The sequence below is a fragment of the Macaca fascicularis genome, chromosome 4, assembly GCF_037993035.2.
Source record: "Macaca fascicularis isolate 582-1 chromosome 4, T2T-MFA8v1.1".
Classification (NCBI taxonomy): Eukaryota; Metazoa; Chordata; class Mammalia; order Primates; family Cercopithecidae; genus Macaca; species Macaca fascicularis.
The window spans coordinates 4314425-4341899 of record NC_088378.1 but is presented as its reverse complement, the minus strand read 5'-3'; the positions used below and the strand labels follow the sequence as shown (position 1 = coordinate 4341899).

The following is a 27475-nucleotide window of genomic DNA, read 5'->3' as shown; positions in this document are numbered from 1 at the left end:
GATGAGATCATCGCACAGAGTACGTGAGCACCACCCCCGCCCCCATCACGCTCTGGTTTGAGACTGTGAGAACTCCAGGTCGATTCTATCGTTCCTGGCAACAGGAAACCAGCATAGGTTAGATTAGTGCAAGCCACGGGAAAGCTTGAAAATGACTCGGCCAAAAATGCTCATCTTTCCTGTACCACATATTTTGCTGGAATTGCTTAAAATAGCCTGCTCACTGGCAATCCCTCTTCCCATTTCCAACCTGATGGCAATGTGCATGGACACTGAGTTGGGGAAAGGAGAATCGGATGGGGGAAATGGAGACGCAAAGGGTCTGAATAATCCTCAACTACAGTGATTTGGTTTTTGGTATCTGTATTTACAGTTATCCTAAATGCAATTCAATCCAAACTTCCATAAGAATTAAAAGGAAATTTTCCAGGACTTGGTACTTTTGAAAGTGCATTAGCAAAATCAATCAGGCCTTTGGTCTCTGGCTAAATGGTGGTCGTGTGAGAGCTACAGGGTTTGCAATGGAAACCTTTCATTTTTAATGGCATTTAATCATAGGTGGATGTGAGTTTGTAAACTGAATGTTGTCATGGTGATGATGGCAAGAAATTGCCTTTTATTTATTTTTGAGACCGAGGCTGGAGTGTCGCCCAGGCTGGAGTGCAGTGGCGTGATCTAGGCTCACTACAACCTCCGCCTCCCGGGTTTAAGCAATTCTCGTATTTTAGCCTCTCAAATAGCTGGGATGATAGGCACGTGCCACCACAACCGGCTAAATTTTTTATTTTTAGTAGAGACAGGATTTCACCATGTTGCCCAGGCTGGTCTCGAACCCCTGACCTCAAGTGATCCACTCGCCTCAGCCTCCCAAAGTGCTGGGATTACAGGCATGAGCCACCCCACCTGGCCGCCTTTTATTTTATGCCATAGGAAATCTTTATAACAATCTTGGCTTACTCATCTACCAAATACATTTTTAAAGACATTATTTTGAAAACATCTCTGGCTAATTGGTGATAAGCAGCAATCACTGTGTATTGGCTATGGCTTTAAAAGCATTGCTATTGTTGTCATGTAAGCATCCATCTTCCAGCAGCAGAACCAAAATGCTCACACAATTCAGCCCAAAGAATAAACAACCACCATGCAGCAGAAAGCATCTGTTTCGTGTATCCATTAAACCATCAGCAGCTCAGCCTGGAAGCAATATGTTGTGTCTTCCTTTGAAAAACCTAGTAGCTCACTTCCATATCTTTGGACCCATAAAGAATCAGACGGATGACTTTAGCCTTTGTTGAAGACACCGCTGGGAGTGAGCTGTACCTTTCCCCTTCCTAGGCCCCGGGGAGATAGGAAGGTGGGACTGTATGGCTGTGTCCTATCCATTGGGAATGGAGTGGAAGGGAAGTGTCTCCTGGCATTTGAGGCACTGTGGAGGGCGCAAGTTATCCCCTGCACCCCAGTCTCACGGCGAGAACAAAGAGCCTAGGGAGGGTAGAGCTCCAGATGGGGTAACCTTGTCTCCCAGCCCCCTGGACCTCTGAGAAAGTGGCCGAGGATAGCCCTGCCGGTGACCTCATGGGAAAGAAGCCTTGCAGACAGGAGTGAGAAGTAGGCCCTGTCACAGGGAGGCCCTGGGGTCACCAGAGGTACACGGTCTGTCCCATCTGGACCAAGACAAGTGACAGAAACCTTAGGTACTGGTTTCGTCAAAAGGAAACTGAGGCCCAAAGAGGTCACACAGCCCAGGCACTAGGAGAGTGGTGTCCCCGTGTCCACCCCTCCCTCAGTCTCCTCATGTTTTACCACATTCTCCCTCAGACACAAAACCAAATCGTGGCCGCTCTTTACCACTTAGCCATGTTGGCTCAACCTTAGCACTGTTCAAGGCAATCGGTATGCATGTGTGTGTGCATGCAGTGTGCGTGTATGTTTGTATGTCTAAGGTAATCGGTATGCATGTGTGTGTGCATGCAGTGTGCGTGTATGTTTGTATGTCTAAGGTAATCGGTATGCATGTGTGTGTGCATGCAGTGTGCGTGTGTATGTTTGTATGTCTATGCGCATGTGTGTGTGTGCATGTTAAAGGGAGGAGGGAACATGAAGTTCAAATTCCCCCACAGCACCTGGCGTGGTCCCTGGCACATGGAGTGTGTAAAGTCACGTTCTTAAGTGAAAGTATCTTGGGAAACTGGCCTCATTTTCCCTTATGGAGCTGATGTCGAATCACTCAGGATCTCGCACCGGGCTGTAAGCCGGCACCAGGGTTACACCCTGCTGTGCACCGTGGTCCCTGAGAGACTCACTCAGCCTCACGTGAAAGTCCTGTTTGCTCCCAGTTCACAGGTAAATAAATCAGCAGCTCCATGGAGAAGGAATAGCACCTCCTCATCTGGTCCACTCCCAGGAAACGACTGAAGGGGTGGCCTGCCCCTCCACACCTGTGGGTGTTTCTCATTAGGTGGAACGAGAGACTTGAGAAAAGAAATGAGACACAGAGACAAAGTACAGAGAAAGAAAAAGCGGGCCCAGGGGACCGGCGCTCAGCTTACAGAGGACCCACGCTGGCACCGGTCTCTGAGTTCCCTTAGTATTTGATAATTATCTTTACCATCTTAAAGATAAGGGAGTGGCAGGACAATAGGATCATTTTAGGGAGAAAATTAGTAGTAAGACATATGGATAAAGATCTCTGTGACATGAATAAGTTCAAAAGAAAATGCTGTGCCTTGATACGCATATGCAAACATCTCCACAAACCTTTTAGCAGCATTGCGCCAGCAAGTCCCGCCAGCAAGTCCCACCTTATGCCGTAAGGCGGTTTTCTCCTATCTCAGTAAACAGAGCAGACAATCGGGTCTCACACCGAGATGTTCCATTGCCCAGGGACGGGCAGGATTCTTAACCAGCAAACTGCCTTCAGGCACTTGTTTAACAAAGACACATCCTGCACAGCCCAAAATCCATTAAACCTTGAGTCACCACAGCACATGTCTCTTGCAAGGACAAGGTTGGGGGTAGGGTCACAGATTAACAGCATCTCAAATACAGAACAAAATGGAGTCTCTTATGTCTACTTCTTTCTATATAGACACAGTAAGAGGCTGATCTCTTTCTTTTCCCTACAAACGACCTTCACTCCTGCCCCGACTTTCAGGAGTCAACATGGAAAGGGGAGCAAGCCATGACCCTGAGCCTTGCACCACCAGATTGGAGGCCTGTGGGCACCAAGGCTGCTGCAGAGCGCAGGTGGAAACACAGGTACACAAGTGACTTTCCGTAGGTCAAAGAAACGGTTTCACATGCTTCTGTGATAACAGCTGCAAGCATGAATAAAGTCCAGTTTTCTCTGGAAGCCATTGATGGGTTCGGCAGCTCTCCTCAATGCATGGATAGCAAAAATATAGCTACTGTAAGGTGGGGTCTGTGATTTATTGTTATTACATTTCAAACAGAGTCTTAAACTAAAAATATTTGGGACCCAGTAACAGAGAAGTCCCAGCAGCAGTATCAGGATCATGGAAGGAAACACATTTCCCGCCTTACAGGTGCTGGTTTCCAGGCTCAGCTGAAGCCTGTGACATGGCATTCGCTTAGCATGGAAAAAGCAAGGCTAAGAATAATTTTAAACTCTTTTGGAGTCATTAAAGGGTTACATTAAGAAAATGGAAAAATGTGATTTCCACAAAATAAATTGCAAGAGTAAATTATCTTTCATTTCAGTAAATGTCTACATCATAGAATCGCAGTTAAGACCCTAAAGCCACATGGCTCAGTTCAAATCCATGACTCCACCACTTGGCTGTGTCACCTGGTACAACTTAATTGCCTCCATGCTCTCATCTGTAGAATGGGAGACAGCAGTAATGAGAGTGAATACTTCCTCCGGTTGTGAGGGTCAAACAAGGTCGCGCTGTAAGGTGCTCAGAACATAGTGAGTATTCTATAAGGATTTACCAACGAAAAGCAAAGGAAAAACAGGAGCAAAGAAGGGAAACCTGGATTTCCTTGGGGGAACAACCTTGGACACCGAAAGTTAATTAAGAAAGAGCTGTCAATTTCTTTACCTCCTCCCTGTACAGATAAGAGCATTGAGAAAAGGCATTTTGTAAGCAGTGGGGCACCACACAGATGAACGGCGATGACCTTGTTAGTTCGCTGTTACAAATCAAGTCCCAAGGGTCCCATGATAATAACCAAGTGCAAACAATCCCAGCAAATCCAGAGCTGTGCCTGTCCGTGTACCTCGAGAAAGAGGAACACCCAGCAGTCCTTTAAAGATTGTTTTCAGATCCATGACAGCATGACCAGCCTTGCCCATGTCCGCCACCAAATGCTGAATTGTGTGGCCGACACAACACTGTCCATGGCCTGCTGTAAAGCAACTTCTGTTAGGGCTCTTGTTGTTCAGCTAGAAAGAATGTGAAGTGTTTGGGGAGTTGTGAGCGTGAGGAATTGCCATGTGTGGGGCTTCTGAGTGCCCTGTGCCTTGCATCGCTCTCTGCTCTGAGGACCATGTGGTGCTGGGACTCCACTCCCACCGGGGAGGCCATGAGTGGGAGGGTGAGAGAAATGAGGCTGAGCCCCAGCTCAGAGCTGGGAAGAGCCCTGGCACTGCACGCCGCGGTGTGGTCAGGGTCATTGAAGGCCAGGGACATTTTAGTGATGGGCAGAGGGAAGGACACCAGGAGGTGCCTGAAGAGGAAGACTGTGAGGTGGGAGGAAGAGTGGGAGGTTCTGCCCCAGTGTGGCCGAGGAGCCGGGTGCTCCCTAAAGGAAGGTGTCGAGAACCGCAAGCCCGGAGGAGGTGCTGGAATGCGGGGATCAGGTCTAACAGCATGGGACCCGCAATTCTCTCCTCACAAGGCAGCTCAGTGAAGCTGAAGGAGTAAAATCCGGCCACAGTGAGAAGGCAGGTGAGGGTGGTTGCAGGAAGGCTGGAGGAGGCCATGCCCCAGGCCTAGGTGGGGAAGCAGAGTGAGGCACGGAGCAGGGGGTTGGGGAGGAGTCAGGGTCCCTGTCACTGACCACACTGAGTGTGGCTGCACTTCCCCAGGCCCAGCCGGGTGCTCTCACGCTGTGAAAAACAAACCAGAAGGAGCCTGCAGCCATGAGCCCACAACCCCTAATAACACAAGGAAGATGTGGCACAGGGACTCGGGCAGCGGCTGCCACAGTGACGCCTGCATCCATGCAAGCACCTGTGTAAACACATGCTACAGTCACATGCTACATATTTCACACATTTACACACTACACAACGTGTGTGTGTTCATATACATGTGAATCAACACACATATGCAGGAACAAAGCACTTCCGTGGCCTTGACGTTTTCTCTACCGAGTTCTGTCCTCTCAACATACACCCACGGAGGTGGCATGACCTTCCCAAGACCCAGCGGCCAATGGGGCGACCCCGCCTGGGTCTCTCCGCTGCAGCCTGGGGCTTTCTCCTCCCTGCCAGCTCCAGGGCAGGTGGCAGGAGGAACAGCCACTGCGCTGAACAAGGAAAGGACCTAGAAGTTAGGCCACGTGAAGAGAACCACAGCCCTGGAGTGAGCCTCCGCGTGACCGGCCAGCATGGTAGTGTGTGCGGCATCTCTGGACTCATGAACAGTGCTCCTGACACTGGACTCCACAAAGCCGAGTGCCATAGGAAGCTCCCAGACGTTGCCAGGGCTGCAGGTCAGCAGGCGCACCCAGCACACCAGCCCTCAAGTAGTGGTGACAACCCATGGCCACAAGCACAGTCAGCCCTCCTTAGCTGTGGCCCCTGCATCTGCTCCCACCTCCAAGATCCCTGCTGCCCGCTTAGTGTGGGATGAAATAGGTTCCTTATTGCATCCGCAGCTCAGGGACAGGCTCAGTGTGCACCAACACATAGAGGCTCAATAAATCCTGCAGTAATAACAAGATAATGACTTTAACTTTTAGTAGATTATAAAGGATAACCATCATTCCCAATAGCTCTTATTTTCTGAGACTTTGATTTAGAAAGTGCTGGCTTAAAGTGATGTAGAAGGTGTAAGATGTGGAACTGGCATTTAAGTAAGAAAATTCAAAGAGCATCTTACTTTTTTGAAAGACATGGGGCTAAGCGTCACATTTTAGATGCATGACTGAGTGATTTGCTTAATTTGTTTTGAGCTTCATCTCCTCATCTGTAAAATGGCAATACTAAAAGTAATATAAAGAAACAGTGATTATGAAAAAATTGGCTGGGGCAATGGCAGGCACTCAGTGACTACCAGCTCTTCTGACCAGGGTAAGGGAGGTTGAGTGTACGCTCCCTTCACGGTGACACAGTCCTCCAGCCTGTTACAAACAAAACACTTCCCACTTTCTAGTTTACTGAAGGTCAATGTCATAATGGCTGTGATTATGATGTAAGAAATTCTCAGGTGAATTACAAATTCCAAACAAAACATTCCCTTTGAGTAGCCTGAGGTGTATAATTATCATGACAACGTCTTTTGGGTTGCACTGGTAAGTGGCAGTGACTTGTTCGATTAATGGATTCAATACTTCTTTTCATGTCAGTGAATACAGGATACCTTCAATTGGTGAAATTGCCTGAGATACAAGACCTATCCACGTCACTAAACCTAAGATATACTGAATAACTTCAATCTACCGTATCATCACCCAATGATAATAGTGCTATTTTAAAATTTTTTAGAATAAGTTGAGCCTTAACTTTAAGCCTATAACTTAAATTATATTTAACTTTCAAATATAATTATTATACTAGCAATATAGATTTCTTTGGAAATTATAAAAATATGAAGAAAATAAAAATTACATATAATCCTACAACGGAATGAAAAGCCTTGGTAATTTTTGGATTTGTGTGCATGTGTGTTTTCCTTTCAAACTTTTTCTAAAAATCCTACCTGTTTCTATAAGGAGTGAGGAGGTGGGCTATAGCTGAATATGATAGAACATTGGATCTACTTTTTTTTTCCCTAAAATTATTTTTTGATTTTTCTCCAGCTATCCCAAAAAGACATTTATAACTATGACCTCAATCGAAGGATTTTTCTAGCTCAAATTCTAACTCTGATTACACCACTATTTTCTGCTGAAGTGCAATGCACAGATTTTGAAAGCCCACCCGGTGACTCAAGTAACTACAGGAAGGAAAAGGAATTTGTCTCTTCAGTGGTTGTTTGGGGATGGAATGCACAACAGCATAGAGGTTGCAAGGTGCTCCTTTTTAGCTGCAAGTATCTCCTTTTGCTATCACCCCTGTTCCGGAAGCTTCCCTCAGCACCCCACTCGCCCCACAGTGTCTGCACCCAGCTGCATGGCCCTGCGGGCTTAATGTGCCTCTCTCCCTTGCCTTTGTTTACAAGTCCAAGGAACATGCCTCCCAACTCCCGAACCCTGCTGCACCCAGATGTCTGCACCAACTCACCACCACAAGAGTGAACGAAGTTCCCTTCCTTACCTGGGAGCTGCCCTAGCAAAGAGGAAGGGCTCAGCTATCTGCGGGAAGAGACGGCTCCACACTGGAATTTTAGTCTGTGGAAACAGACTGAAGAACCAGACTTTCGTATTTTGTTACCGAGATTCTGCCCAGTTTTTAGTGCAGCCTATCACCTCCCCATGAGCAACGCCATCAAAAAGCCAAATACACCTGCGACTACCGTCTCACACACTTCAGCTTGCAAGGCAGAGGCACAGAATGATTTGATGAAAAAGACAGAGGAAAACAGAAAAATCACCCCTCTAGCCAAGACCACAAAGTCCGCGCAGATCAGCGTGGCCCGGATCAATGTGGTCCAGAGGTGAAAGCGTGGTTAGAGGAAGACAAACGGAAGGAGAAGCCAGCTCGTGCTCCCTTCAGGATCCTAGTTGGAAAATTAATTTTGTGACTCAGCTAAGGGATGCTGCTGTCACCCAGGAACCCTTCAGACTGGGCTCCACTTGCCAGCAAGCCTCAAAGGGACTCAGGAAGGGTGAACATTCGGCCAGAATGTGTTGAGTGTCCACAATGTTCCAGGCTTCACCCCGCACTGCAGCTCCCGAAGTTGCTTTGCAAAGGACTGAGTCTGAGCCACCTCATTATTTTATTTGCATGTCAAGTTACCTGACAAAAGAACACATTGTTTCCCAAATTATTAAGAACTAAAGACAATACACCTCTGCAAACACATACACACACACACGCTGGCGTCAGGCAGCCGGCCGACACAGAGTGTGTGTGTGGATTGCTAACCACGGCAGAGCCTGCTCTCACTGTTTGGGTGCAAACCTTGGGCGTTTTATTGTTCTGCGACTAGAGTCTGCCTCTGTGTCCCCACGTGTAAAATCGCTACCTTGGCCACCGCTGCACCACAATAAGAGTGCTCATATTTCTCTCCTTCCAATAGCTGGAAAGCTGAGGAACAATTACTTTTTCTTTATTTAAGTCCCACACGATTGATAGGTGGCGGATCAATGCAGCTCTATAACACAGGGCATGTGTGTTCACTTCGAAGCCATAAGGAAAGGGAAGAAAGAGGAGGAAACCCAGAGAGGGCCTCAGCGGGCAGCAGTGGCGCGGGACGAACTCCCCCTGTTCTGGTTGAGGTTGGGTGTGGACAAAAGAAAACATCCTCCCTTTGGAACTGGAACCTCCTTTGTGTCTAAAATTTCATTTTTTATAAAGGCAAATACATAAAGAGTGAACTCATGCTGGAGAAAGAGGACATACAATTAGCTGTGGAACTAGAGGCACCTTGCAGGACTTACTAGGCAAAATCCATGAAAGACGCTGACTGCTGTGTTAGTGTCACCCACGCTTCTGGGACCGTCCTGGTGAGCGGCCGAATGTTGCTTAGCAAAGCAGCAGGGGCACCTGCCTCTGCCTCAGAGGCTCAGTCTGTGTTAGGAGTTTCAGCAGGAGACCCTGGAATCCTCTAACCTGGTATAACAATCTGTTGAATATCAACTTTCGTGGAGTCTTTTAAAAATATGTAGAGAGGGGTGGGTAGGGAGGGAGAGAGAGAGGAAAAAAAAAACCAAAAAACCAGAATGATCAGTAGAGGGAGAGTTAAAGCCTTCATTTGGCAATCACTGCTGCCTTCCCACCTTGTCAGACTTCTGGGCTGCTCCTGGGTGATGCTGTGTGAGATCTGATTTGCGTTTTTTATCCTAAACCTACGGGGTTCCTGCCTATCAAATTCAAGGCGAATCTGGGAACACTGCCAGGAGTTTAACCTGCTCCAGGGCTAAAGGCAGTGGAGGGGATTTTGCTGGCCCTCAGCCCACAGAGACCCTGTGGCCACGTGGCTCCTGGGGTTCTCCCGTGCTTTGACCCTAGGATGTGACCAGACACAGTGTCCTGGCAGAAACAGCCGCTTTCCTGGGAACACTTTCCAATTCCAACTACGGCACTTATGGTTAACGCCTGGCCGGCCTGGCCATTGACTTAGGAAGGAACGGCTCTCCAAGGGCGCCCACACCCTACCCCGGCCCTGAACTCAGTGTGCACCACCCACCAGATCCATGCTTGTGCCACTGGCCCAACGTTCACTGCTATGACCAAGAGAGGAGAAACACCCAGTACTGGAACGTGTCATCTTTCTGTAGAGTGCTCAGGCTAGGTGTGGATTGGGATGATATAGATAATAATAAAACGTTTTCATTTGCCAAGAAACACAGTTCGTCACACATTTGGATAAAGCCACATCAAGTTTCGCTAAGAATCACCAATTACAGCTTGACTCTTTTTTTCTTGAATAGATTATGGACCAGACTGACAAGAGATTATGAGAAAGGAAGAGAAGACTGTGTTCCTCCCACGCCAGCAGGCCTCGTTTGCCGAGTTGATGTACGTTAGGATGTAATCCAAACTGGGGAGTCAGCCATTTGCCTAACCCCTTAGCTGAAATCGTCAGAACCAGCTTGAGATTCTGTGTGCCCACTCATCACCTTTGCACAGTCACCATCAACCGCACAAAACACAAGTTCCACGTCCAATAAGGAAACTCAATTGATGCAAAATGCGTTCAGACCCAGATAGTAGTACAAGTATGGAAAAAGTAAAACAGTGGAATTCAAGTGTCAAGCATTGCTGGCAATGGAATGCAGCAGGGACCTCTCATCCAGGATTTGGGACCACCTAAAACCAGGTGGGACTCGGCCTCTCCCGTCAGGGACTTGCAGGCCCTGGCAACAGCGCTGAGAAAAGGCAGCCACACCCTTGTGCAGTGCCCTCCCTGGGCAGCTCCGAGGGCCACCCGCTGCCCAGCAAGATCCCTGTGGCAGAGCTCATGCTGTCCTCAGAAGACCTTTTTAACCTTATTATTATATTTTTGCTTTTTAGCTTCAGGAAAGCTGCCAGAAAATCAGGAGTATTTTTGTTTCACATGAACTACAGCACAGTTTAAGGCATCAACGTAGATGAGAATAAGCTCAACCAACTTCCAGTGACCCGTTTGGCACCTACAGGGAGCAGGCCCATTTAGCGTGCAGCGACCACTGCAGAGGCGCGGCCCCAAGGCTGACCAATCCCATGGCATCACAGCCGCACGTGGCGTGATTACTGACTTACTACATTTCACCTGCGTGATGCAGCCCAAAGGGATTGAAAACAGCCATTAAACTATCTTTAAAAATGTTTTGTTAATAAAGGTATTAAAACCAGATAGATGCTTGAAATAGGAGAAATCTACCTCCATCTAAAATTACCTATTTTAGTCCTAATTCCTAGAAAAACTGTTGCTGAGCCACACACACGAGTCAGCAACCAACCTGCAAACCCCGAGGGCAGACACGGCCCCGGGCAGCGTCAGCACCCCACCTCTGCCTCGCTGTCATGGCTCGCCTCTGCCTCTGGTAATTCCAGCTTATTTTGAAGGCACATCGTAGTTTTAAAAGGAATACTGGACAAAAAGTGATGCACAGATTCAGAATCAAACTCAAATCATAATACATGGCAAGATGACATCCCCAGTTTAGCACGCTACGCAGCCCCTGCTGTACAAGGACATTACTGCACAAAGCACTCGGATTCCCCACAGGATGCCAAAAAATTCACATTTTCCTGTGGAGTGGTCCAGCCTTCTAAAAGCTCTTCACAGCTTGCCCTTGCTGGACTCTGGGCACCGTGAAACAACTCAATAAACTGAACAAGACTTCGTGTTTAACTTAAAAAAAAAATGTAACTCACGTGAACATGGAAAAAAACGAACCACAGGAATGCTTCTTACCTCTGCGGATCCAGCTACCTTTGTCTTGGAGGCAGCTGAGTCACTTTTGCCCTGTGAAAACGGAAACGAAGAAAGAACTCCTTTAAGTCACAGGACATATTTACAGTCAGCAACTTCATTAGCAAGGGCATTACTACCATACTCACCAGGCCTGTGAGCTTTTTGTTTCTAAACATTAATCTCCACATCATTTTAAATAACTGGAGGAGTTTCTTTCGCGTTCAGGAAGCCCTTTAGTGAAGCCTACAGAAGAAAGGAACTTGCGACTTTTGCACAACTTTTAAAATTTAGCCAAAGGAAGTGATGGTGTTCCCATCACCAACCTCAAACCTCAACGGAAAGAAAGTCACTCTTGCAAGCTCCCAATGTACAGCATTTATCTTCCGAGCTGCACATCAGTGGTGAGCAGGCAAATGCTTTCAGGTGACTCTAAACTTTAGTCTACGGAAGAAACTCATTCCAGCTATTTTAATCTGTAGATTTCATCTTCATCCGTAAATACGCTCGCATACAACTAGTTAAAATTCCAATCATCCTTGGTCCCAAGGCTTAAACCCGGAAGCGCATGTGTCTAGGGGGCCTTTCTTCTTCCCAGGCCTCTTTTTGGCCAGCATGGTTTGGAGGTGACCTGAAGATTTTACTCAGCAATGTGGTTTTAGGACCGTTGAGAGCACAGACAACGGCTACCCTTACTCCTGCACGTTCCATACTGCAGGGGCCACATTTCCATTTTCTACTTTCTCCCTTAGCCTTTTCCTGCCACATTTCTCTTCTGTTCTCTGTTCCTTGGCTGATACCCACTGAAATATAAGAGATGAAGGAAGAAGCCAAAATTCAAATAAAATCTCCTTTGCCCCTACTGATGACTGCCGTTCAAGTGTCAGAAGACAGAGGGTGGGAATCACCACCTAAATGAAATGAAAAGGCTAACAGGAGATGCCAGCGGCCTCTGCTGCCTCACATGGCCCTCGGTTGTCATGAGTCAGCACGGCTTTGGGGCTGGCTCCTCCCGAGTGTGCCATGAGGAAAGGGGTCCAGCGGGACCGCTGTGAGAGAAACCCCTGCGCTGCGGGTGCCCATTCTCACCTCAGCCTACACCGCGTCTGTCCTCCAACACAGCCGATGAGTGGCCGGTTTACTGAGCTGAGCCTACACCGCCTCGGGCCTCCAACACAGCTGATGAGCGGCCGGTTTATTGAACTGAGCCTACACTGGGTCTGTCCTCCAACATAGCTGATGAGCGGCAGGTTTATTGAGCTGAGCCTACACCGCCTCGGGCCTCCAACACAGCTGATGAGCGAGCGGCAGGTTTATTGAACTGAGCCTACACCGCCTCGGGCCTCCAACACAGCTGATGAGCGGCAGGTTTATTGAGCTGAGCCTACACCGCCTCGGGCCTCCAACACAGCTGATGAGCGGCTGGTTTACTGAGCTGAGCCTACACCGCCTCCGGCCTCCAACACAGCTGATGAGCGGCAGGTTTATTGAGCTGAGCCTACACCGCCTCCGGCCTCCAACACAGCTGATGAGCGGCCGGTTTATTGAACTGAGCCTACACTGGGTCTGGCCTCCAACACAGCTGATGAGCAGCCGGTTTATTGAGCTGAGCCTACACTGGGTCTGGCCTCCAACACAGCTGATGAGCAGCCGGTTTATTGAGCTGAGCCTACACCGCCTCGGGCCTCCAACACAGCTGATGAGCAGCAGGTTTATTGAGCTGAGAATCATAGCTCTATGTGTTTATTCTTGTTTTATGTCCCTAACTGGACAGTAATTAATAACTGGCAGGAATGCAGTTTCTAATGCTGACTTTACCACTTGTTTTTGCCATTTATGCACCTGTTTGTATCGTACTGGGTGCGTACAAGTGAGCCTATGTGGGGTTTCTACCCAGCAGCCCTTCTCCCCTCCAGGCGAGCACTCCCTTTCTTTCTATGGGACCCTAGTTCCGTGGAGTCCAGGTGGGAATGGCCCTGCCCCACCCCATCCACCCACCACCGGGAGAAAGGTCCTAGCAGGGCTCCCGCAGAGCTGACAGCCCCCTTGTCCTGGGATGGCCAGCCTGGCAGATGACCTAAGTCTGGGGTTTGTGCTTGCTCTGCCTTGGAAATGTGCCTGCCTGAGAATGGAGTCTAGCAAGGAGGAAGAGAAATTCAGTGTCCTGCTGACAGCTTTGGACCCTGGGATTCAGACCCACCAGAAACCATCTCTTTTCAATGGTGTGAGCCAACAAACTGCCAATTTTTACTTAAGAAGGTTTGATTCTGTTTCTATAACTTGAAAAAGATGGTGAGACCTGATGGAACATAAATGACGCTTTTACAGAAAAATACCTTTGCATGAAAATCCCAAATGTGCCACAACGTTGTGGCTTCACCCATCACCTCATTCCACTCCATAACCAACCCTCAGGGCAACCAGCTCTTCAAAGGAAGTGCCCCACAGATGGCGCTACCAAGCCTGGCCGTCAGGACACCCCTGAGACTGTGCATCTGGGGTATGCGGTGCTTGGGGTCCCCCATAAAAAGACACATTACTAAATGTTCCATATTGTCATGTTTAGAATCAATGCCTTTCCCTTCTCACTTCCTGGACTCTCTACTTTGCGAACAACATTAAGAATGTTAATTCCCCTGAATTAAACAGGGGAATCTGGAATGACTTGGACATTAAACGAGGATTCTCCAGCCACTCTGCAGCCACGTCATCCCTCCCACCTCCACCCCTTCTATTTCTCCAAACTGGCCCCCACACCTATCCTCTCTACACCATGGTCAGCCTGCTGTGCAGGCTCCACTCCTGGGCCAACCCTGGGTGGGCAGAGAAGAGGGGCAGCTTCCAGCTCCAAAAGGAAATCCCGGCTCCTCTCCTATTCCTTTCCAGTCTAGGATATGAGAGGAGAGGACTCCCCTTACAGATCCCGTCTCCTCCTTTGGAGCACCTGTGGCTGTGCGGGGTGGAGAAAGAGGCAGGGAAGGGAGTAAGGAGAGGGGGAAAAGGGGCCATGGGAAAGCACCGTGCTCCCTAATGAGGGGCTTTCCATCACAGGGGAGTCAGAGCACCCGCAGGAAATCCTGACTCCTAAAGTAATCCACTTTTCTTTTTTTTTTTTTGAGGCAGAGTCTCCCTCTGTCACCCAGGGTGGCGTACAGTAGCGCAGTCCTGGCTCACTGCAACCTCCGCCCCCCTGGTTCCAGTGATTCTCCTGCCTCAGCTCCCGAGTAGCTGGGATTACAGGTGCCCACCACCATGCCCAGCTAATTTTTGTGTTTTTAGTGGAGACAGGGTTTCACCATTGGCCAGGCTGGTCTGGAACTCCTGACCTCGGGTGATCCCCCCGCTTTGGCCTCCCGAAATTCTGGGATTACAGGCATGAGCCACCGCACCTGGCTGCAATCCACTTTTGTCCCCTTCCTCCTGTCTGTCCATCCATTTACATACCTGTGACCACATTATCGTCAAAATACATTTAGCATGACTTTATTATCATCATGGCTAGCTCCATCAGGAAGAAAAAAAAAAACTACCATTGAGATGACATAAAACACTTTGTGCAAATGATTGTCCTCCAGGGGTATTCTGTAAAGAGGACATTTGTCAAATAGCCAAGCATGCTTGCAGAAAAACAATAGACATGGTCAGCCAAATATTTTTGTGTGTTTCGTTGATTTGAAATAAACTATCAGAAATTTCTAAACAAATGCTCGCCAATCATTTTGGAAAACAATATGGATTGAATCTTTTTTTAAAATCTAGAAAGGACCCGGTGTTGTGGGAGAAATATGAAAGGCAGGCATCATCGCTTTCATGGCACTTGAGGTCGTAGTCGGGATGACCAAGCTTCATTTGATCCTCATGGGTCTTTTATGATTGGACTGTAAGTAAAGCTGACAACCAAATTTTATAACACAAAAGGTGTTCAGCATGCTTACAGTGCCCCTGCTTACCAGACGACAGAATAGCTTGAAGATTGTGCACATTCCTCAAAAGACACATTTAGACAGTCATGGTCAGGCAGTTGACAGAATCGATATCGGCTAGCAATTTCTCAGTGAAATTAGTGCATGGGATTCTAGAAAATTGGACACTTTCAAGTGGCTATGTGGCTGGAGTGGTGCAGCTGTTTTTACCCAGCAAGCGTCCCGGCATTGGTTATTCTGGGTCCTTGAGAATGCTGTGACTGTCACTGCTCCTGCTGCACCCATCCCAGCACCATGCAACTAAGCTCTCCCAAGATGCTGTGGCCCATGGTGGGGAGCTCAGCCTCCCAAGCAGCCAGCCAGGGTTTATTTCCTGGCACCAGAACTTAGGCAAGCCATTGGACCCCTCAGTCCCAATTTCCCTGTTTGTACAATTGAGGAAAGACAGTCCCTTACACAGGGGTGGTGGGAGAAAGAAATGCACTGGCCCATACTGGGCTCCCAGCAGACAGTAGCCATCAGTGAACATCAGCATGACGACGATGTAGGGGAAATGAAGGAGTTCCCAGATTACAGCAGCATAAAGGACGCCAAAACATCTCGCTCTTCTTCGAGAACGCTGGCATGTGGGCTTCTTGTCTGTGAACTCTGAGGAGTCGGATCCCCAGGTGCTTGAATAGCTCTGAGCTGTCCTTTATTTTGGATGAGCCCCGTTTTCCAGCTTTTAGGGTTGGGAGGGCAGAGGAGAAACGGCAGGTGGCACTGGGGATATTTTTACACAGGATGATGTGACCTGCCCAGCCTGTACCTGCACTCAGCATCATCGGAGCTCCTTTTCTTATACATAATTAGGGTACACAACCAGTTTTATGATGTTACCCTTTTGAAATCACATGGGAGTTACCAAAATGGTTAATTTAAAATGGTTTTACCTAGACTTTGGGGGGCAGTCTTGATTCTTAAATGTCTTTGATGGCTTTGATAAACACCCTGGGCCCTTCCTGCAAAAAATACACCCTCACTGAACCCCCACACCCACCCCTTCGCACCATGCACAGCCCTCAGGAGCTCCACCTTTGGTTTTCGGGGCGTCTCTAAGTGCCCCAAAGTTTCCCTCGCAAATTTGCACATCTACCACTAGATGGCAGCAGAGGACACAGCAAGTGAGAACACTCCTAGGCTTGCGCAGCCAATGAAATCCTGGAAACTTGTTAAATTTTGTTTTAACAAAATGATAGGCCTTGGTGTTCTTAAATCTTACTGATGTGCTCCTGGAAGAATAAAAATGCTAATTCACACAGGGTCCACGTTGTAGGAAGGCTGAATTTGGTTTCCATGACCCCAGACTCTCCCTCTGTGGTGCTCAGCTCTCCCCACACCTGCCAGCTTTATTTGGATTTCTGGCCACTCTGAAGTGTCAGCTACCTGAGGTTGCAGCATCAGCCAAGAAACTCTCTGTCCTAGACGCTTGCTGGCTTCCGGGCTGCAGCTTGGGGATCTTCTCTAGATAAAGCACAGTGGATACACACACAGACACATGACGATGCTGTCCACCCACATGTCTGAGCTCTGGGATTCCAAGGCAGGAGCTCGGAACGGCAACCGGGCAGAGACGGAGCACGGGCAAAGGCGCACAGAGAGGACTACTGAACACAAATGATAATGTCCTCAGGATGGAGGAACCACTGTGGACAGTTAGGAAGACAGACATGCGTGGAGGGCCAGAGCTGGAAGTGATGGTGGGCATTGCTGGCTGTATCTGACCACTGGGAAGGGTGGTCGTGAAAGCCACTGAGTGCGTGTGCCTCTCCCCAGCCACAGCAGTGGTGGAACAAAGGCTGGGGCGCTCACCACTCTTTCCTCTACCATCCGGCTCTGGGGGCCAGGTCCATGCAAAAAAACACATGGAGAAAGTACAGCTTAGAGGACTTCTACTTCCAGCAAGACACCAGGCAGAAATGACTGAGAACGATCTCGCTACATCCACTAGAAATGGTGAATAAAACAAAACAAAAAAGGTGGTTCAATGAAAAGCTGAGTGGTAAGAAAGAAGGATTAACCCATAGGCTTCAGAAATGAGGAGGACTGGAAGAGAGAGAATTGAGTCCCCGCACTGACTCTGAGGCCGTCCTGGGGGCATTTTCAGTTTCTGTAATCTTCCAGGTTAGGTTTCTTGTTTTTGTGTTTTAGTTTTTTATATATTGAGGTGAATGTCACATAACAAAATTAACCATTTTAACATGAACGATTAGGTGGCATTTAGTGCATTCACGATGACGTGTCACCAGGCAATTCCCAACATCTGTCTCTTCCAGGCCCATGAAGCAGTTGCTCCCCACTCTGCCCTCCCAGCCCCTGGAAACCAGCAATCTATGCCGTCTCCGTGGATTCACCTGCTCCGGGCATTTGGCATAGACGGAACCGCAGTGTGGCATCTTCTTGGTCTGGCTTCTTTTGCTCTGCATGATGTGCTCGAGGTTCATCCATGTTGCAGCGTGTGTCAACACTTCCTTCCCTTTAGTGGCTACAAAACATGCCATTGTTTGTTTACACCACAGTTTGTGCCTCTATCCATTGATGGACATGCGGGCTGTCTCCATCTTTTGGCAACTGTGAATTGTGCTGCTGTAAACAAGTGTGTGCATGTTTTTGTTTCAGTACCTGTTTTCAACAGTCTTGGATACAAATCTCGGAGGGGGTCACACTGCAGCCTTTCCTGTGCTTCTCTGCCATTTGTAGTTCTCTTTTGGAGAAATGTCTACTCAAGCCCATCGCTCATTTTTTCATTGGGCTGGTGGTCTTTTTGTTGTGCAAGCTTGATTTTAACATGCTGGAGATACAGGGAAGGAGGATGGGGTGGCTGTGAGGTGAGGAGCTGGACCTGAGGTTGCTGGGGGAGGCCTGAGCAGGGAGCGCAAAGCCTGGACAAAAGCCCAGACCAGCTGAGAAGATGACAGGAGACGTCGAACTCATCCGGGGCTCAGGTTAAAAATACATGGATTTTACGTCTTCTCTGATAATTGAAAATGCCAGGCCTGTGCCTTCCGTGACTCTGGGTGTGAATTCATAATGACAAGGATGGCTCAGGGTGAAGGTTGCTGGTCTGCTGCCAGGAACATGCCTAAGTCACAAACCCAGAACTCTGCTGAAGGGACTACCTGAAACTGAGCCCCGGGGAAAGCATACAGAAAGGAAGCGGCCCTCCCAGTGCACGCATGGCCAGGAGCCCCAGAGCCCGGGCAGCAGGCCGCCCTGCGTGACAGGCAGAGGACGCACAAAAAGGCAAAATTGGAGCCAAGAATTCCAGAGAACAGATGAACAATATTCGGGAGTATTAAAGCAGTATTGTTAAAAGTTATAAAATCATAAAAAACATAGTAAAGGAAATAAACGTAAACAAGTTGGAAAGAATAAAACTGCTATGGTTCACAGATAATGTCAATCTCTACAGAATCCAAGAGAATCTACAGAAAATTTATTAATTTGAATAACAGGGTGTGGAAAGGTTATGGATGCAAAAGTAATATTCAAAAGCAAACAGTGTTTTTGCTCTCCAGCAGAAAATAATTTTAAATGATAGCATTTGCAATTGTGAGAGAGAGAGAGAAAAGAGAAGAAAAGAAAAAAAAACCTTATAAGCTATAAAAGATACCTCTAACAAAAATGTGTTATGAAACATCATTCAGTGTTTAACCAAGGGGAGGGGTCGGAAAAGATGATAAACTGTATTGAAAGATATAAAAGAAGACTAAAGTAAATCTTAATACAGTAAATATGGCAATTTTTCCAAAGTCAATCTATAAATTTAATAAAATCATAATCCAAAAAGGATGATATTTTTCTGAATTTAAATCAAAGTGATTTTGAAAGCCTTCACAGCCAACACCAATTTAAGGACACGGAAGCAAAGACAAGACAAATACAAGCCCTGGCAGGGAGATATCGATGCTTACGCTAGCGTTAGAGGAACTCAGGGGGTGCCACGGGCACAGCAGAGCCTGCAGACCTGCCTGCCTTCGTGTGGGACTCACGAAAGGGCAAAGCTGTTGGAGAACAGCAGGGTGAGACGGCCTCTTCAACGACTGGCGCCGGCTGAATGATCAACCTCATACCGTATATATCAATAAATTCAAGGCGCGTTAAAGGCCAGATGTGAAAAAACCAAACCACAATGTTTAAAAGGATATCCAGGAGATGATATGGGTGTTTTAACTTGAGCTACTAAAGAATTCTTTAGACAACTCAGAGCGCCATACATTGTTTTACAAATTGTTTTTTAGGCTGGGCGTGGTGGCTCACGGCTGTTATCTCAGCACTTTGGGAGGCCGAGACGGGTGGATTACCTGAAGTCAGGAGTTCGAGACCAGCCTGGCCAACATGTCAAAACCCCGTCTCTAATAAAAATATAAAAATTAGATGGTTGAAGTGGCACGCGCCTATAGTCCCAGTTACTCGGGAGGCTGAGGCAGGAGAATCTCTTGAACCCGGGAGGCAAAGGTTGCAGTGAGCTGAGATCATGCCATGGACAAGAGTGAAACTCCATCAAAAAAAACAGCAACGAAATTAACCCATTAACTCATGTGTTAATGAGATGCATCCACTCCTGTCAGAGAGCGAGTTCCTGGCTCCGACAAACAGCACTGTAAGTGCCAAGCTGCATTCAGCGAGAGCTGGAGAAGCAGAAACTCCAGCCCACTGCTATTGACTACACTGATGCTCTGATAAACCCAACATTCAGCCACTTTGGAGAGCAGTTTGTCAACAGCAGATTAACTTGAAAATGCGCAAATCTTGTGGCCCGTCAATTTCACGTTGACACGTCTGCACAGGTAGTATAACTCTGGCACACACTGATGGGAAGACAGGTGCGACCTTTCTCACTGTCACCGCTTCAAAGATCAAAACATTGAAAGTAATCTAACGGCTCCTTGGTGGGAGTGTGGAAAAGTAAACTACGGCATTTTCCCTACCATGATATTCTCTACAGCCCTCAGGATGGTGCAACGGAGCTGTGTGATCAGCAGGGATCAATCCCAAAATATCCTAAGGAGTTGTTTTTAAAGTAAGCTTCAAAAGCAAAGAGACTGCTTTCCATCCAGTAAAGATTTAAAGCACACCTGTAATTCATAGAGGCTGACTCTCAAGGACTGAATTGTGTCCTCAAAATTCCCGTGTTGAAGCCCTCCCTGCCCCCACATGTGGAGGGTGTGAGTCTGGAAGTGCTCAGGGACCCCCAGGCCTCACAAGACGACTGAGAAGTTGGAGGAGGGGCCTGGGGGCCTGTGCTTGGTGACCCCCACCCTTGGCTGGTGGAACGGGCCCGGGGCTAAGGGACAGAAAGAACCGGTCACCCATGTGCCAGAGCCGCTCTGGGGCCTCCGTCTAGTCAGGATCCAGATCACACAGCCACGATCATCCACGTCCCGTCCACAGGGCATGGGCTCTGCATCCTTAGGTGAGTGTCCAGGGTATTTCCTTCCCATGAGCAGATTCGGCTCAACTCATCCTCCTCTCATCTCAGACTCTCACCAGGCAGGAGAAGGACTGGATGGCCAACTGCAGAAGGGACTCACCAAGTGGGGGTGGCCAAGAGAAATAACAGCAAGGCCGGAGCTAGGGTTGCTCACGGCCGCTGGAAAAGGACTCACCAAGTCCCTCAGCTCGCTGGAGACAGCCAATGCTCTCAGTGGCAAACAGTGGGGTGGCAGACTGGGGAGGGGATAGTTTTTTTAACTCATCCCAAGGATACCACCATATTTTGAAAACTGCCAAAACGTCAGTGCTCCCCCTTTTCTATGGGAGCTAGGGAAAGGCCTCCTCTGCTTTTCTTCATGGTGGGGGTCCTTGCTAATTTCTCATGCAAGGGGATGGCTCAAAGCAGGAGAAGTGCTACTTGGCAAGCAATGAGTAGAGTCACTGTGACCAAGAGCAGCATAGTTCTGGGCTGCGTCACGTACCCCAAAGTCCATACACTGAAGTCCAACCCCAAGCGCCCGGGAACGTGTCCTGATTTGGGAAAGGGCCATTGCCAATGGGCTTAGCTGAGGGGCGGTCACCCTGGAGTATGTGGGCCTAGCCCAATACGACGGTGTCCTCAGAGGCACAGAGACAAGTGCATGGGAGACGATGGCCGCCTGGCCATGGGGAGAGAGATGGCGGAAGAACCAACAGCAACCATGAAGCCAGAGAGAGGCCCGATCAGAGCGTACCTCACAGCCCCAGAAGGAGCCAGGCCTGCGGCACCTGGACCTGGGGCTTCTGGCCTCAGGACCGTGAAACGACCCACCTCTATTAAGTCTCCCAGTCTCGGTGCCTTGCTTTGGCAGCTGGCAAATGCGTATACCACAAAAGCCAGAGGATCCCTTCATGAGCCCATCCAGAGGAGCTAGAGAACCAGGCGAAAGCATCATTCAGTGTTTAACCAAGGGGAGGGGTCTGACTTGAAATATGAGCCAATCACAGATGTCAAAGAGTCTCTCGGTGGTCTTTTATGGGCATTTAATATGCTATTTATAGTTTTCGCCTGCACCTGTAGAAAATACAAACTTGTCTTAAATTGAGACTCAGGGCAAAAAAGTGCATCTGCAACATTGCACATCAGCCTGGTTGGATTACATAGATGCGGCCAAGACTTTTAAAAAATTACTTGTAACATCCCAGGCTGAACAACCAACACTCCCCAGTGGACTAATGCAGAGCCACACACTGCAATCAAGGTCACACTGCAGTCAAGGTCACACTGCAGTCAAGGTCACACTGCAATCAAGGTCATCGCAATCATGACCACTCCAATATTCAGACACTTTGCTAGCAGAAAGAGACTATTTTACTGACTCTTACTAGAACTTCCAGTTCCTCTCCCAGCCTTTAAGGACTAGAAACATATCTAAAGAAACACTATTGCTGGGTTGTAAATAAGACATCACTCCTCTAACAGAAATACAAAACATGTTGGACCCTTTCTCTCTGCTTAAATTTATGAAGATCATAGCTTTAGAAAGACCAATCAGCATATCAGGTTCTTACTAAGTGTATTTAAGACTAAGGTAGGTCATCATCAACTATTTTCACAATGGAACTGGAAATCATATTTCACTTTTAATTATACATAACTTAGCTGTGCATTTTGGGGATTGTTCAAGATGGCTTCTTAATGTCAGTGGCTTCTCCCTGTCACTTGGACGCTGTCTTCACACCCCCTGGCGTGCTCCCAGGGAAGACTAGCCGACTTGACCCCCTGCTGAAGCAACACAATTGGGGTCACAGCTCCCAGCAGAGGCAGGACTTGGCTCTCTTCAGGTCAGAGGCACCTGGAAGGGCTGCCACAGAACTACATTCACCCACCAAGGTCAGGCAGATTCACCTGGAGGGGCTGGTCCAGGACTACATGCACACACCTAAGTCGGGCAGGTGCACCTGGAGGGGCTGCCCAAGCCCTGTATGCACTTATTCGGGTCAGGCAGGTGCACCTGGAGGGGCTGCCCATGTCCTGTATGCACTTACTTGGGTCAAGCAGGTGCTTGGTAAACAGGCCCAGGTGCAAATGACAGAGGTGGTCAGGCAAACTAGGAACCTTCCTGAGGACAGACGACAGAGCTAGGAGACAGCATCTCTGAGATGCAGCAGGGAGTTCCACCAGGAGCCAGGAGAGAGGCAGATGGAGAAGCAGGCATGGTTTAGAGTCCAGAAGGCAAAGCTCTCCCTCAGAGTCGAGTATGGGCAGAGTGTCCCAACCACCACTGTCGACATTCTGAGTGGGTGACTCTGTCATGGGGCCTGCCCTGTGTTTGCTGGGATGTTCAGCAGTATATCTGGCCTTGACCCCCTAGTGGTCAGTAGCATGTCCCCCTGGACAGCCCAACTTATGACAACCAAAAATGTCTCTAGAGGCCGGATGTGGTGGCTCACACCTGTAATCCCAGCACTTTGGGAGGCCGAGGTGGGCGGATCAACTTGAGGTCAGGAGTTTGAGACCAGCTTGGTTAACATGGTGAAACCCTGTTTCTACTAAAAATACAAAAAATTAGCCAGATGTGGTGGCAAGCACCTGTAATCCCTGCTACTCAGGAGACTGAGGCACAAGAATTGCTTGAGCCTAGGAGGAGGAGGTTGCAGTGAGCTCAGATTGCTCCACTACACTCCAGCCTGAGCAACAGAGCAAGACTCTGTCTCAAAAAACAACCACCACAACAACATGTCTCTAGACATTGCCAAATGATGTCCCTGGGTTGGGTGATGCAAAATTACCCCTGGTTCAGAAGCAATTGAGTCTTTAGAAGCACAAGTCCAGCCTGTCGGGGGTCCCGGCAGGTTTTGAAGATGGAGGACTCAGGTATAGGAGAAGACACACCCATGCACCAGACTGTTAAACAAGGTCCTAGCTGTGCCCTCAGGATTGATCGGAAGCCAGCACTGAAGCAGGAGCATGATGTTAGAGCCACCAGAAGGAAGTGTGACTCGATCCCGAGGCCACGATTGCTGAGCTGGGCCTCAAGTCCTCCCTTGGCACCAGCAGAATTACTCGAAAGCCTGTGTCTGCATCTTAGAGGCAGATGGCTACAGCCTACTCTGGGAGGCAGCTGATGGCCAGGAGAGAGCTGGGCCCTGCCTGACATGGGAATTATCCTCCCAGGCCCAGCTCAGCCCGAGTGCAACAGAAGCCGGAAGTGCACACAAGGTGCAGGCAAGCAGGGATTGTTCAGCACAAATGCACTCGTCGATTCTAACTTATCCATAAGCTGACTCAGCAGAGTGCTTCTTCCTCTGCTCTGGGTGATCCTGGAGGCCACCCCAGGGCTTGTCTGATCTCTCTTAGCCAATCATAGGCCTCTGGCCCCAGGATAGCTAATTTGTGTCCACTTGGCTGGGCTGTGGAACCCAGTTGTTTGGTCAAACACCAGTCTAAATTTGCTGCAAGATATCTTTTAGGTGTTATTATTATTATTATTATTATTGAGACAAGGCCTCTCTCTGTCACCCAGGCTGCAGTGCAGTGGAGCCTTTGCAGCTCACTGCAGCCTCCACCTCCTGGAATCAAGCAATCCTCCCGCCTCAGCCTCCCAGGAGCTGGAACTACAGGCAGGAGCCAGGTGATTACATTGAAATCAGCAGATTTGAGTAAAGTAGATTACCTTCATAATGGGAGTGGGCCTCATCGAATCAGTTAAAGGCCTTAAGGGAAAAGATTGAGCTACCCTGAAGAGCAAGGAACTCTGTCTTCAGACGGCCTTGGGACTAGAACATCTACTCCCACTAGAATTCCTAGCCTGCTGGTCTGCCCTGTGGACTTGAGACTTGCCTGCCAGTCCCACAATTGTGTGAGCCAATTCCTTAACAAAAGTAAATTGCTGTCTCTCTCTAGATAGACAGATATAGATACAAAAGACATAGATATATGCATACACACGTATATAAAACTTCATGTACACACATGCACACATATCTAAAACTACATATATATACATGTACACATATCTATAACTGCATACATACATGTGTACACCTATGCATAACTATGTATACACATGTGCACACCTATCTGTAACTACATATATATGTGAACGCTGATTTGTAATCACATACGCACATGTGGACACCTATCTAAAACCACATATACACATATGCACATCTATCTATAACTACATATATACACGTGCACACTTACCTGTAACCACATATGCACACATGCACACCTATCTATACCACATATATACATGCACACACCTATCTGTAACTATATATATATATACACACACACACACCTGCACACTTATCTGTAACCACATATACACAAGTGCACACCTATCTATAACCACATATATACACGTGCATGCCTATCTGTAACTATATATATGCACATGCAGTTACCTGTAACCACATATACACACGTGCACACCCATCTGTAACTACATATGTACATGTGCACACCTATGCATAACCACACATGTACATGTGCACACCTACACATAACCACATATACACACGTACACACCTATCTGTAAGTGTATATGTACATGTGCACACCTATGCATAACTACATATACACACGTGCACACCTATCTGTAAAGAGTGAGGGTCATGATCAATTCAGTATACTACTGGAGGCTATATGAGTAAGCAGCAAAACTGTTTCTCATAAATGCAGAATGTTGGCACACTGACAAACTGCCTCCGCCACCCAGAAGGAATGCTGAGGGCAGTCACGCCCCAAGGGCAGTGTTTCTTGTGATTAGCATCTGAAGCCTGTTAGCAATCATATGAACCTGTGATCAGTTAAGCAGCTGACCAATCGTTACCTCCTCCTCCCTGCTTCTTACCCAATAAATATGAAGGGCTGTGGAAGCTCAGGGGCTGCCTTTGCTCACTAGAAGCACGGAGCTCTCTTCTTCTTCCCTGGCTCCCTTCCTTTAAAACAGTTTCTTTTGTCTTACGTTTTCATTTCTACATTCGTCCCTTTGTTCAGTATCATAATGACGGTCTCAAGAAGTAACAGTAGTAACTACTGTAATGACGGTCTCAAGTAGTAACCATGGCAGTCAGCTACAATGTACAGGTGCACACCTATGCATAACCACATATACACATGTGCACACCTATCTGTGTGCATGTCTATACATGAGACCAGAGAAGTCCTAGAGTGGTCTCCTTGTCTCATCCAGCATTCTACTGAATAAATTTATGAATAAGTTTGGCTTGATGAGTGCATTTGTGATGAATAATCCCTGTTTGCTTCCACTTTGCATATGCTTTCTGGCTTCTGTTGTACACGGGCTGAGCTGGGGCTGGGAGGATGGTTCTGATGTCAGGAAAATCCCCAGCTCACCCTGGCTGTCAGGTCCTTCTTAAAGCAGGTTGTAGCTATTGGTCACTCTGTATACACGTGTCTGTATATGTGTAAATTTTTCTGTGTTTGTATCTACCTATCTGTCTGCATCTTTTTGGATCTGTTTCTTTGGAGACCACTGACTAGTACAATCCCATTTGCTTGTAAAGGCAGACTCATTCTGAAATAAGACAGTCTTCTGAATTCTTGATGTAAGCCTCTGCCTGTCTGGGACATTCCCCGGGAAGCTGGGGAGGGACTTGGTGCTTTTTCTCTTCACCCCTCACGTGCCACCCCCCACTAGGGTGCTGAGGCAGGTCACCCAGTTCTGTGGGCCTCAGTCTCCTCCCCAGGTCACTGGCTCTAGGTTTGAAAAGATGTGTATGAGGCAGGGATTATTGGCTCTTTTGGTTTATGGGAGCTGTTGCTCATTTCTTCTACTTACTTGAGGGTTTATTATTTTTTAAGTAATTATTTTCCCTAGACAATGGACCAGAAAACATTTGAAAGATAGCGACTAAGTTCAAGGCTTGCTCCATGCCAGGCACGGTGCTCCTGCTTCGAGAGCTCCACTCATGTGGTCCTTATGAGAATGTGAGCACACAAACACCGTTTTTCAGCTGATGAAACTATTTCAGGAAGTCAGGGACCCCGAACGGAGGGACCGGCAGAAGCCATGGCAGAAGAACATAAATTGTGAAGATTTCATGGACATTTATTAGTTCCTCAAATTAATACTTTTATAATTTCTTATGCCTGTCTTTACTGCAATCGCTGAACATAAATTGTGAAGATTTAATGGATACTTATCACTTCCCCAATCAATATTCCCATCATCTTCATAAGCTGAGGATGAATGTTGCCTCAGGACCCTGTGATGATTGCGTTAACTGCACAAATTGTTTAAACAATATGAAATCTGGGCACCTTGAAAAAAGAACAGGATAACAGTGAGTGATGTTCAGGGAACAAGGGAGATAACCATTAGGTCTGGCTGCCTAAGAATTGGGTGGAACAGAGCCATATTTCTCTTCTTTCAAAAGCAAATAAGAGAAATATCACTTAATTCTTTTTCTCAGCAAGGAACAGCCCTGAGAAAGAGAATGCATTCCCAAGGGGAGGTCTCTAAAATGGCCACTCTGGGAACATCTGTCTTTTATGGTTGTTGATGTTGTAGATAAGGGATGAAATAAGCCCTGGTCTCCTGTAGTGCTCCCAGGCTTATTAGGACGAGGAAATTCCTGCCTAATAAATTTTGGTCAGAACGGTTGTCTGCTCTCAAACCCTGTCTCCTGATAAGATGTTATCAATGACAATGCGTGCCCGAAACTTCATTAACAATTTTAATTTCACCCTGGTCCTGTGATCTTGCCCTGCCTCCATTTGTCTTATGATATTTTATTACCTTGTGAAGCATGTGATCTCTGTGACCCATACCCCATTCATACACTCCCTCCCCTTTTGAAAATCACTAATAAAACTTGCTGGTTTTGCAGCCTGAGGGGCATCACGGAACCTGCCGACATGTGATGTCT

General features: G+C 47.8%; 1 protein-coding gene across 3 annotated transcripts in view; it reads right to left on the bottom strand.

Moving 5' to 3' along the window:
* Positions 1–27475, bottom strand: part of RPS6KA2 (ribosomal protein S6 kinase A2) — a 451568-nt gene that overhangs the window by 349159 nt on the left and 74934 nt on the right. For 2 of the 3 annotated variants that reach the window (XM_045390398.3, XM_045390397.3), the window contains one exon: positions 11199–11249. In XM_045390398.3, the coding sequence (XP_045246333.1) occupies positions 11199–11249 (51 nt within the window). Of the gene's footprint in view, positions 1–11198; positions 11250–11344; positions 12311–27475 lie in introns of those variants that run through there. The other variant, XM_045390400.3, reaches the window with a different exon arrangement.